This window comes from Scardinius erythrophthalmus (genome assembly GCF_964197995.2).
Source record: "Scardinius erythrophthalmus genome assembly, chromosome: 8".
NCBI lineage: Eukaryota > Metazoa > Chordata > Actinopteri > Cypriniformes > Leuciscidae > Scardinius > Scardinius erythrophthalmus.
This window is the reverse complement of record NC_138228.1, coordinates 4038868-4052654: the sequence shown is the minus strand read 5'-3', so window position 1 is coordinate 4052654 and position 13787 is coordinate 4038868. Positions and strand designations below refer to the sequence as shown.

Sequence of the window (13787 nt, the reverse complement as noted above, 5' to 3'; positions counted from 1 at the left end):
CCTAAAAAGTCCCTTTTTAATTGTACCTCATGTGTGATGTTGAAGTGAAACGATCATTTCCCAGCATGAATTTGTCCATGTAGAAACTATATAGCAGCTAGCTCTCCCTATGAAGTTCTCAGACTGGTGTAAATGTGCAGTCTGTTAAATCCATTTGTGGACACGTGAGTCGATGAGCCTCCTCAAACTCGTGTCAGTGTAGAGATGTGCCTCACCTCTTCCTCCAGGACGTCCCTCTCTTCTCTGAGCTTCTGTATGATGTTGAGCTGGTGTGTGTTCTGCATCTGTGTCTCTCTTGTCCTCTGCTCCTGCAGCGTCTGCTTCTGCCTCTGGGTGGCGCTCTCACGAATCTGCTCCTCCTGTTCACGAAGGCGCTTCTGAAGCACAGCCAACTCCTCCTGGAGCTCCTGTGTGGCTGAACGAACCAGAGCGGGAATCTAGAGGGAGGGACAGACAAATATAGTTTGCAAAAAAAACACACCAAAAAACATTTGTGCTGATGACTGTGACTAATTACGCTGTCTGCGTTTCTATAAATAAAGACCTGTTCACACCAAGGACGATAACTATAATTATATAAAATAAATGCTATTCTTTTTCTATTTGTATAAAAAAATAACTTTTCAGTTTCCACAAAAATATTAAGCAGCAAAAACTATTTTCAATATTGATGATAATATTAAGTACCACTATTAATAACTAAGTGATAATTGATTATAACTGAGCACTAAATCATCATATCAGAATAATTTCTGAAGGATCATGTGACACTGAAGACTGGAGTAATGATGCTGAAAATTAATCTTTGATCACAGGAATAAATTACATTTTAAAATAAATTCATATAAAAAACAGCTATTTTAAATTGTAATAATATTTCACAATATTACTGTTTTATCGTGTTATTTATAAAATGAATGCAGCCTTGGTGACATCTTTTAAAAATATTTTAAAAAGTTTAACATTACAAAACGACCCCCTCACTCCCAAATCCCCTCCCTATGTTGTCCGTGATCAGCAACTCCTCATCTGTGGCATGCAGAAAGACAAAAGCTCTCAACATCACTTCTGGACCAGTAGACCTGCCTCCACCGATCTTACTCTGGCCACACACACACACACACACACACACACACACACACACACACACACACACACACACACACACACACACACACACACACACACACACACACACACACACACACACACACACACACACACACACACACACACACACACACACACACACACACACACACACACACACACACACACACACACACACACACACACACACACACACACACACACACACACACACACACACACACACACACACACACACACACACACACACACTGGGCATATCAAGCTCCACCGGACAGAAAGTGATCAGACATAATTTATGGCCATGAACAAAGGAGAGGTGTGAGACAAAACCCAAACACTTTCAGAGAGAAAGACATGGAAACAGACACAGGGAGCTGTGTGTGTGTGTGTGTGTGTGTGTGGGGGGGTCTATTGACAATTTTTATATTACATTACATAACATATATTATACCATATTATATTATATCATATCAACATTGACCCTTATCTTCTATTGCAGAGGTCAGATGACAGCATTTTTGAGGGAATGATTCTATTCTTGTTTTGAAGTGCAGTAAAACAAAACTTTGATATTTGTTTTCTTTGTGGTTTAATAACTCATGCATCAGAGGGTAAATTAATTAGTCCAGTGGGAAACTGAGAGCGTTGAGTTGAGTCTCATATTCAACAGTCCAAGCAAGTCAAACATGTTTTTCTTTCTCCTCAAATTAAGATCAAAGGGTCAAATAAGAATGTCCAATGATGCAAACTCCTCTAAATAGTTTGAAATGCATGTGCCATGTTCTTGATGACCTGTAATCTGTGCATTCATGTTGTCTTCATATATATATATATATATATATATATATATACAGTATATATATATATACACACACACACACACACACACACACACACACACACACACACACACACACACACACACACAAAATCTATTAAAGGCAAAGCTAAATGTGAAATATTTTGGAAAACAAAACTGCTTTACTAATCTGATGCCACTGAACCATGATCAACACTTGAAGATCAGAGGTCAGCCAGTTGTACCCTGTTTTGCAGTTGCTGGTTTTCACTCTGGTATTTGTTTTGCAGCTCCTGGTTTTTCTGTCTTTGGATGTCCAGTTCAGCTTCAGCGTCTCGTCTTAACTCCATCTTTTGCTGTTTCAGCTGTTCATCCTGCTCAGCCTGTTTCTGCTGGAGTAAAGCCTCCATCTGCGAGTTAAATAAGGGATGAGGTCAAATAAAGATTAGAAGATCTCCTAAGAATCAGAGTATTATTGGTGCACTTGACCCATAAATTGAACTTGTAACGGCCACCTAGTGTTAAGTAGTGTACATGACATGAATGTTGACATGCCTTTAAGATGACTTCTTCTATGGCGTACGACGTTATTGTACCCGTGCTGTTCTTACAGTGAACGCTCGCGCAAAGAGAAAGATGGCCGCTCTGCTGCTGACTGCTGTTTTATTCTAATGTGTTTACTTCCACTTTGATTTGTAGCTGTTTCCGAGTGTTTTCTTTTCCCTGTAAACATTCGCTCTTTGACATGATTGTGAAGAGTATGCTTAACCGAGAGGAAACATCAATAAAAGACTCATCTTTCCTATTCTTCATCTGGGCAGACTTCAAACTCTCTGACAGACGTCACAAACTTCAGTCTAATGAATTTATTAATTACACCAAATGTAGTATATTTCAGCCACAACACAAAAAAGCAGTGTAGTTACTGTTAGCTATAACTATTAAAAGTAGTTTTTGTTAATTAAAATTAGTCTGAAATAAAATATAATATAAATATTAGATGAAAAACTTAAACTTAGCAAGGAAAATGAGAAATGTTGCCTTTAGTTGAAGTACTAAAATTACTATTAAACTGAAATAACTAAAACTTAAACAAAAGATTTAAGCTGAATAAAAATACTGAAGCAGATAAAATTACTGAAAGCTCATTTAAAATATGAATAAATGCTATAATAGTATATAAATAATACTAAAACAACACTCCAAATAGACAAAAAGGACCAACAATAAAAATTAAAAACTGACATCATAATGCATAACCAAATAGGAAGCCCCATGCAAATCCCCGAACACCTGCACACTTGCATCACCTTCTGCCTTATTTACATGTGGAGTGAATAACACAATGTTAATTTGTCTTTAAAAACTGAAGAGTAAAACAGCTAACAGGACAAAATGGCTATGAGATCCATTTCATCTCCTTTCATTATGGTTAGTTTAGGCCTGCTGTGGTGGGAGAAGGCAAATAAAGCTGTCTGTGTAGTCTTTCAGTGACCATACGCTTCATATCAAACACTAGGATTTTTAACCAACTGTGGGTTTTGAAATATTGAACTGTCAGCAGCTGAATAAAAAGGTTAGCGCAATTACAAACAGCAAAGAGAGTGATGCTGGCATGCCATGTATTTTTAGTATTCATGCATGACCAAGGTCACCAGGCTTTTCATGGAGCCCAGAATGCAGACAGTGTGCGTGTGAGAGAAAACAACAGGGTCTGTGTCAGTGTGTGTGTGTGTGTGTGTGTGTGTGTGTGTGTGTGTGTGTGTGTGTGTGTGTGTGTGTGTGTGTGTGTGAGATGGGCAGGTTTAGCGGTAGGGTTAGTGTAAGGCGAGATAATATACAGTTTGTACAGTATAAAAAACATTGACGCCTATGGAGAGTCCCCACAAAGATAGTAAACAAAATGTGTGTTGTGTGTGCATGCGTGCGTGCGTGTGCATGTGTGTGTGTGTGTGTGTGTGTGTGTGTGTGTGTGTGTGTGTGTGATGGGCTGGTTTAGGGGTAGGGTTAGTGTAAAGGGAGATAATATACAGTTTGTACAGTATAAAATTAATTACGCCTATGGAGAGCCCCCACAAAGATAGTAAACCAGACGTGTGTGTGTGTGTGCGTGCGTGTGCGTGTGTGTGTCAGTGAGAGACCACTTCCACTAGACACTAGACTAGCATGTCTGTGTTAACGGCAGGAAACCGGCGGGTCTTAAATGTAATTTGCACTAAATCAAACGGCATTCCTCTTAATACTAGCATGCTAAGGGCAGACCTCAACCCACAAAAAAAAATCAATGAAAGTCAAATAATAAAAAAAAAAACTAAAAAAAACTAAACTAAACTTCAGACAGAAGGAAAAGAAAGAAAATGTGCCTGTAGTTCTCTAGGATAGCGACTCTATGGACGGAATAAAAACACTATATTTGTGTCTTCAGTGTTCAAAGGGAATATATCCAGTAAAAGTTTGATACATTGGGCCCAAAGGCATACATAAATAAACAAGTGGCATTTATTCTAAATATATAAATAAACACAGCACAAAGCACATTTGTCAAGCAAAACATTTCACAAAAAAGAAGTTTGTTAGATTTGAAATGATGAAACAACAGATATACTGATCAAAATGAAGACAGATTTTCATGTTCTGGTTGTCAAATGTTAGTGAATAATGTATTTCTTCTCATACTTTTTCCATCACCATGGCCTCCTCTGGCGCTCTGTAGCTGTATAATTCCCCAGTAAAGTCTAGTAAACTCACAAGGGGTCTCTGAGAGTTTAGCTTCGCGTATCCAGATCTTCAGACTGACGGCAGAAGGTCTGGACAGCTTTCATTGGCTAATGACGTCTGAGGACATGTAAAGTTTGTTTTGTTTAGCGCATGTTTAGGCGTGTGAGCCGGTGTGAACATGTAAAGTCATTGTACCTATGATAACAGACCGGCGTGCAACTAATAAATTATTCATTCAAGAATGTTGTGTAAGTTTCCTGCAACAATGGTGCTCATCGTCACAGCTGTAAACATGACGGCTTTCTTCTTCCATGAGGGGGTTTGGCTTCACAGCGACTGTTTTTCCAGGCGCAGTTAAAGTACGCGACACACACTACTCCAGGAAATGAAGATTTTAACTAATCAGATGACGAATTTGAAAGTCTTTCTCATTTAGTGTGCCTTATGCATCAGACGTTCAGCCAACATGGGTGTGAGACTAAAGCCCTATTCGGACGGGATTAACTTTACAAGGGTTGATGGAGTAATGTAATTTTACCACGGGACATCTGTAATATTAATGGCCAATTCGCACGGGATAAGAGATCTCAGTAAAACTAGCAGAAGTGGGAGAGTAACTCGATTTGTGCATCGCCGTCACTCCTGTCGTCATGTGTGTATTACATTGCTTCCTGATATCACGTGCGCAAACACATATAACCTATATTTATATATATAAAACAGTTATCACATCGAACGATGTATTAATTAACTTCAGGTTGGATTGTGTCAGTAATAGGCACTTACCTAACGTTAAAAGATGTTTCGTGCCTCTAACAAGTGCTGTCGATCTTCTCTCTGATCTGAATGTGGAAAACACTTGAGTTTTGCCACAGACTCGTCCCAGCGTCTAGAACGCAACTGAATGCTTTTTTAAGCATCTCCATACTTGGAAAAAAATACTTTTAAACAGGAAATGATGAAATATTTACGTACATATGTACAGCGGGTCTATTCGCACGGGATTAGTATCACCTGAGGTCATTTTTCCGGACCTTTTTACTGAATGTAAAAGTCGCCGTAATCTTTACTGACATTGTCCGTAATGATTACTGAGATGCACATTCAGACGGGACTAAAATCACAGAGAAGCTCTGGTAATATTACTTTACCCCATCTCTCCATGTTAAACTAGTCCCGCCCGAATAGGGCTTAACACGAGTTATTCTCCAACTACAATTTCAATGATGTGAAAGTTGTGAATTGTGAAAATGTGAAATTTCAGAATAGTGAAAAGGCCATGCTGTCCTTCTGATATTGTAAATGACTGAAACAATGTATTATGAACAAATTACCCATCATAAATCATTAGAGATAATTCATCTCATCTGCCCTAACAGGTTTTTTTTTTTTGTATTTTGTGAGCTCACCTTTGAACTGTGCTCTTCTGCAGCTTTCAGCCTTATTCTCAAGCTCTCCTCCAGTCTCTCCAATTCTCCCACATGACTTCTTCTCAACTCCTCCCTGTGAAAAGAAAGTCTTCAGTGAATTCACCAACTATATAAATCCCACATTGGCTATCATAAATGCATTTAACATCATTGAGCAAATCATTTACAACATGTCTAATTCTGACTCAGGCTGTCATACCTGCCAGGACTTGAGCCGTCTAAAACCACTACGACATGATTGATCTGTTTAATATTACAAGACAGAGGAGACATACTGTATTAGGCCATTACGACACACAGTGTTTTAATTAAACGACTGCACAAGACTTCAAAGAGTCACGGTGACACATTACTATGATGCATTACCAGCAAGAATATTTTTATACAGTTGTTATGGAAGCATAATTGTTATTTTTGTTAATTGTCACATGTCATAAAACATTCTTATATAAAACTATGACTAATGTTGGTCCGCAGCCCTTTAGGGATGAAGAGAAAATGTTACAAAGGAAATGGAGAATTGGCCGTAAAACATGGCCAACAAAGTCAGACGGAGTAATGAGTATTTCACAACAACTGCTGATCCCAGCTGAAGACATTCACCGTTCACACTGAACACAGGCAAGCAGGACAGCTAGACATGCATATGCTGGAGAAAAACACCTGTTTTTTTCTCATAAAGTTGTTATCTATAAGCTTTCATATAAGAGATGTTTTCAAATAAATAAAAATTGGGTTACACTTTATTTTAAGGTGTCATTGTTACAGTGTAATTATATATTTAAGTACTGAGTAATGTTAAGCAACTACATGTACTTACTATAGGGTTAGGGTAGGATTAGGATTTGGTTGAGGATTAGTTGCCTGTAATTATGCATAATTTACTGTTATTACTATGGTAAGTACATATGTAACAAGGACACTGTAAAATAAAGTGTTACCAACAATTGTATTAGTCTTTTTCGACTTGTTTTTTTTATTTTGTTTTTATGAAGCACATAGACTTGGTGGTGGAAATAAATGTAGTGGTGGTGGTGGAAAAAAATCATAAGTCAATTGTTTTGTGTTTCCCCCGAGAAACTACGCACTCGCAAAATCTTTGCATTCCCTATCAAACCTTTTGTGTTTTTAGAGAGTGAATGCAAAAGTTTCTCGGGGGAACGCAAAACATTTGCAAGAGAACGCAAAAGCATTGCCAAATAATCTTGTTTTTTCTTTTCTTTTTTCTTCACCATGTCCCTTTAGGGGCTCCGTAGTTTTCCAATAGAAATATAAGAGAAAATACATATAATTATAAGTATAAAAACATACACTGCCATTCAAAAGTTTCAGGTTAGTCAGATTTATTAATACTTTTATTTAGAAAAGATGCATTCAGTTGACAGAAAATACTTTACATTGTTCTTTTACAAAGATTCCCGTGTTCTTCTGAACATTCTATCTAAAAATGAAGCAGGCAAACTGTTTTTAACATACATATTTCACAATATTACTGTTTTTACTGTGTTTTTAATCATATAAATGCAGCTTTTGTGAGCAAAAGGCTTCTTTCGATCCAAAAAAACCCCAAAACAATATTAGTCACCCAAAACCTTTAAAAAGTAACGTATAAATAAAATATAAGAGGAATAAAATACACTTATATTAAAGATACAAAGTCTTAATATAATAATTTAAGGACTACTTTAACTGTAAATAATACATACAGATAAAGAACAGGATATGTTGTCATGTACAGACAGCAGACATGGCCCAAGATGCTTCTCTCTTCCTGTTTGTCGTCATTTTTAAACCGTGATTATAGTTTGACTCATCAAACCGTGCTTCTGGGCGCCTCTGAAAAGCTCTTCTGCTATTAGCCGAGACAGACAGCGGGGATTTGAGGAACGCTGGTGACTAGACAGACAGACAGTTTGGCACAAATTCCATTTTTACAGCACATTCCTCTGTGGCTCAAACATTCCTCCCACGAGACGGAAACTGCGACTTTATAGACAGACTACTTCCATCCTGGATTGGTGAAGACTGAGACACACACGAAAACAAACATAAACAGCTCAGGAGAAACATCAAAGTCCTCAAAAACAGATCTCCACATACCAGCATTCCTACATACCTATCCTCTCAGTTAAAAACGTGCCTTGAATGTGACTTTCAGAATATTTTAGACCTTAAATATGAGTATAACGCACTGAAAATAACTTTGATTCACCCTATAGTATGCGTTAATGGATGTTGCCATAATTCCCCCGAGACAGAGGCGCTCACACAAAAGATTCCAGGCGTATTCTTTCTCTTTTTTTCCCACTAAGAGAGAGGGAATGTTTCATCTCGCCGGTCTAGGGGTTTACGTGCCGTGAGGCTGTATACTATTAAAGTTAGATTGGTCGGGGACTGACAGACACGCAGCTCTCTGACAGCACTTGTGTGATGGCTCTCCAGAGAGATGGCCTATAATGGGGGATGTCTGGAAGAAGTGGCTCTCAGGAACACAAGTGTTAAATAAGCCCAGTCTGGAATGTGCACACTTCACTGCACTTGTGTAATCAAATCAATGGAAAAATATCGGAGTGGCAGATAGAAAGCAAATGCTCTGAAAATGGAAGAAGTTGGAAGGAAAGAGGAAAAAAAAAGCACATGACAAAAAAGTTCTGAGAGAAGATTAGCGTAACTAGGATTTTCCATGCAGCTTTGCTAATGGTCACCATCACTAAATGTGTAATGGCTCATGGGTATGAGGGAAAAAAATTAAGCATTTGGCACGTAATGTGACAATTACAATTTTACATTACAAAAACAGGTTAAAGATTCAGTTTTGTCCTCTTGATATATTTTTTTGTTGCTTTTTTCAGATTATATTTGTTGTTTGATAAACACCATAGTGAATATGATCTGTCAGGAGCCGCTAAAGGGACATGGTGAAAGAAAAAAATATGAGATGGGAGGAAAATTTATGTCAGTGCTTTTGCGTTCTCTAACAAAAGTTTTGCGTTCCCCCAGAAACTTTGTGTTCGCTCGCAAAGAACACAAAAGTTTCGCAAGGGAACACAAAGATTCTCAGGGAAACAGAAAACTTTTGTGAGAGAATGCAAAAGCAATGAAATACATTTTTTTTTACCACCATCTCTATTTGAAAACATTTGAAGTCCCTCTGTGGTGAAAATCAAGCTTTTAATGTTGTTTATATGTCTATGTGGTGTTTTTAATATGCTTTAAGACAAACCGTGTGTAAATTCATAAGTCAACACCAATTGCTGAGTATTTTCTCCTTAAAGGGATACTTCACCGATTAGCATTAAGCTTTGTATCAGTAGAAACCCGGTAGTATTTTGGAGTGACCGTGCTTCCCTCCCTCATGTCCCCCTGAGACAACAGATTTCTGGATTGTGTGTCTGGAAAAAAACCTCAGATGACACAAAAATCGTCATTAGCGTCATCGGAGGCTTTTTAGTCAAGAGGCGAGAGACTCCAGCCAGTAGGAGGAGCTCGTCCCGCATGTCTTCAACCCGCCCATAGGGGGATCTCACGATAAAACGCCGTCTTTTCAGGTTCGAGTCGACTAGTAGCCTAGTCATATCATTTCTCCCGATACTGCCCTCTGTAACCGGTAGGCGTGGCTTGGGAGTGTCCTCATAGGGTAGCGAAACAAGTGCATTCTGGGAGTTGTTGTCTTTCTTCCACATGAGCCAAAAATACATTTTCTGGCTGTTCTCAGTCTAGAAGGCTCCAAATTCTAAACTAATTTCACATTTCTACTACATAAACGACCCAATTTAAATACACATTCATCTTTACAGCGGTGAAATATCCCTTTAAAACTGCAGCGAACCAAAGACAGCCTCAAAAACACGGTTTGGTTTCTGACCACACAAAATGTTAAACAAAGCAGCTGATGAATAGGGAGTTCAAAATAACAGCATCCTTGCTAAATAAAACTATTAATTTCTTTAAAGATACCTCACTGACGCCAAACTTTTGAACGATCTATTAAAAGGCCTAAAAGTGATGGCGTCATCTTCCTGCCCCTCTCACTCTCTGAAGTGTGTTTTGTTGTTGTCCGGGGTTAGGTGATTGTGGTTGTATGACCCTGAGCTGTGCGTGTGGGAGACCAGAAGTGAAGAGTAACTCTCAGAGTCTATGAAAAACATCAACAGTGCCATTGTGATCCATGCGGATGCATGAAAGAGGGGTTTGTTCTTATGACTCAGCGCTTATAAAAAGGCTGAAGCAGTGGTTGTTTGGTGGGCGAGAATAGAGAGTTGAGGGACAAAATGTCCTCTATAGAGCAGAACAGGGGTCAGAATCTGTTCTGAAAGGCACGAGCGGGGACTGTGATAATTGGCAAAGCGTGGTTACAGCAGAACCCTGCTATTGTAAGACTGAATATGTGTGAGAACACAAGGCGCATGTCTTTTAGTGTGCTTCCTCAGCGCTTGTTCCTCTGAACTGAGACAGCACGCACAGTTCAAGCACACGGTCAGGACATTCTGTTAACTTCTTTGCACTTTAACAAAGTGTTTATTCTTCCTTCCTTCCCACAATGCCTCAGAAACAGCGGTGTGTGTGGTGGACGTCTGAAGGAAGGCACAGTTTGCCCTTCTTGTTTTTCTTAATCCACTTTCGTTTGATGTGTGTGTTTTTTTGTCATTAGGATTTCTATGAGAAAATTGTCTTGAGGCTGCACTGCCTCTCTATTCCCCGGACAAAGCACCCCCGCTTAGAATCAAAATCAGACACAATACAAAAACTACTCAGTTTAACTGGAATCAAAAGAAAGGCTATAATGATTGTGCATGTCTACTGTAAGTCTAGACTCACTTTTTACTGCTAGTATTTATGATTATTACTGCTTCCGAGGACAAGCTGGATTTTCCCCCGCTCTAAAAGCCAATTCACACTGCACCGACAGATGGCACTTCATCGGGTTTGGTCGGATCAGTAACCCTTTCTCAGTTGGTTGGCTCTCTTTTTTTCACCGTTTGAACAAGTTGAATTGCCATTTTTTGGGTTGCTGAACACACACACACACACACACACACACACATATATATATATACTTATATATATAAGTCGTCCGCCATATTGGAACAGTCAAAGCTGTCCATCAAAGTTGATGAAGCGTCAGCAACCGTAGTTAGACGCATGTACAGTATATACCTATATCTGCAGCAATTGACACTATATCTGCAGCAATTAGCTAAACTAACACAATACAACAAGAAGATGGCCTCAGCTAACAACATCTATTTGAAAACATTTGAAGTCCCCATGTGGTGAAAATCAAGCTTTTTTAACATTGTTTATATGTCTATGTGGTGTTTTTAATATGCTTTAAAGCTCCAGTATGTGACTTTGGTATTTGACCACAAGAGGGCGCAGTTTCCAACAATAACAAAGGCGAAGCTTGATGACGCTATGAAGGAGGTGACGATGGGAGATGTGGTTTATAATGCGTTTTCACCATCTAGCGATGTATCTAAATGGAATTAATGAATCATGATCACGGATGAGGTAATTTATTCGTTTTTGTATTACCTGTATGTCTTATCGTATTATTTTATGTCATCATAATTAATGAACTGCAAGGGACGTGAAATGTTATGCTATATTAGGCTATCCCGTTACAACATACAGCTATTTGTCAAATGATTTGTTTGGTTAATGTTGTGCAGTTTTACGTTTTTTATGGTTAATGCCGTGTTGTTTAACGTGTTCAAACCAATATCTAAAAGTAAATTTGAACGAACATTTGCAAGTAATGACTAAATATTTTTTTTAACATCATCTCCGATTGTAATTGTACTGCCATAATCTCGGTCACCACACGTGATAAAAAGCCTTACCAAAGTACAAAGAGCAATATAACTTTGTTTATACGTGCTATTATTGACAGTTGCATGTCTTACCTGTCTCAATACACTCGCGAGAGAGTCTCTGACAAGTCCAGACGCGCAGCTCTCTCCATCTCGAAAACGCCTGCCGAAATTTATCCGGGTTTTATTCCTCCGTTTGTCACACAGTCCGTGACTCCGCGTGTATCCGAATATGGACGCTTTCGTTTTGTTGGCACTTCAATACTCGCCAAAGAGTTCGTGATCCATAACAGCTATAACCATACAGTCTATGGCTATAACGCTTTAACCACCACTTCCGCATTTTACCATGCGATATTCCGGTGATGTGGGTCATATTTTTTATTTTATTCCTTTTTTTATTCTTTGTCAGATGTCTTTATTGTTTATTGTGATAAGAAAAAAACCTCAATAAAGTTGTAAAAAAAAAAAAAAAATCCGGTGTGGTGGAATATCCTATCACATGGTCCACACCGGAAAGAAGGATAGAGAGAGCGGACATTGCGTCACTGAGGCGCGACATTTCTTTTCCGGGACGGCCAGTTATTTAAAATCGGAATTTCTCTGAAATAAAAAATCTTTGGAGACTTTTGAGATATTGTAAGTACATAACTGGAGGAAATATATCACACTGTGCAAGTTAATTTTATTACAAAATCCCTACATATTGGAGCTTTAAGACAAACCATACACAAATTCATAAGTCAACACCATTGCTGAGTTTTTTCTCCTTAAAGGGGTGATGAACTGAGAAATCAAATTTTCCTTGAGCTTTTGACATATAAGAGATCATAATACTATAATAATCTCCTGTAAGTTTCAGAACTGAAAACTACCTTGTTAGTCCAATAAAAGCTTTTATAGACATCAGGCTCAGCAAACGACTCGTTTTTCAAAGTGGGGATCTATTACGTCAAAGAGGATAAAACACCGCCTCCACAAAAGAAGATCAACGCCTACTTCAACACGGCCTGTTTAGCCCCGCCCACCGATTCGCCCAAACATGCTAAATAGACGACATGATGATTGCTAAACCGGATGGAGCTACTTCCAAGCAATAAACATGCTGTTTACTAAATATTGTGCGTGCCTGTTCGTGGAAGAAGACTGTCTGCATAAGCTTCCTTCGGATTCCAGCATGGTTAAACTTTATTAAATCAGTCAATCACAATTTCCCGACACGGATCTGCCAGCAACATGTAAGTAACCATGTGTATTCTAATGCCTGATCTGCGATCAGTGATTTCTGATGTGTAATTATTCAAGTTCAGATATCTTTCTCTTAAAATCGTTCAATACTGTTTATGCATCAGTGACTAAACGATCAACTTCACATAATTTCTCGTAGTATTATGAAAATAATCTTTTTTAAACTGTTATTAAATTATATACAGAAAGCGATCAAAGAACGATCCCTTTCCAATCGCCCAAGCTGTCAATCAAACAGCACAGCGCGAGCCGCGAGAGCTTATCTGGACACTTACCAAACTCGTGATGAAATAATGACACTGTTACACTACACAACGAAGCTCTTACTGTGTATTCACATCGTGTTTGCATTGTGATTTGGTGTAAGCATTTGTGAGAGTGCAAAAATTGCGTTGCAATGATAAGATCTTTATTCACGCGATCAACAGACTGTCTGTCATCTCTTCAGTGCTCATCATGCTGCAACCTTTCATGTGATGGAATAGATTTAAATATAATGCTTTAAACGATACTTTTCATGATGTGTTAATCTCGATAGCTGTAATAGTAAAAACGTAGTAAAAGTTTTCGAGAGAGTTCATGTAATAATAGCTATTTCATATGCAAGCATGTCAGCCAATCACAGCAGTGGGCGTTTGCACTGCAGTCTCACAGCAGACACGCCCC

At 38.5% G+C, this 13787-nt stretch overlaps 1 protein-coding gene across 1 annotated transcript in view; it reads right to left on the bottom strand.

Annotated features, from left to right (window-relative positions):
* Positions 1–13787, bottom strand: part of lekr1 (Leucine-, glutamate- and lysine-rich protein 1) — a gene marked incomplete at its 5' end in the record, with an annotated part of 82170 nt that overhangs the window by 19182 nt on the left and 49201 nt on the right. Inside the window, 3 exons of the mRNA XM_081372707.1 lie at positions 216–437; positions 2158–2322; positions 6040–6133. Coding sequence (XP_081228833.1) covers positions 216–437; positions 2158–2322; positions 6040–6133 — 481 coding nt within the window. The remainder of the gene's footprint in view (positions 1–215; positions 438–2157; positions 2323–6039; positions 6134–13787) is intronic.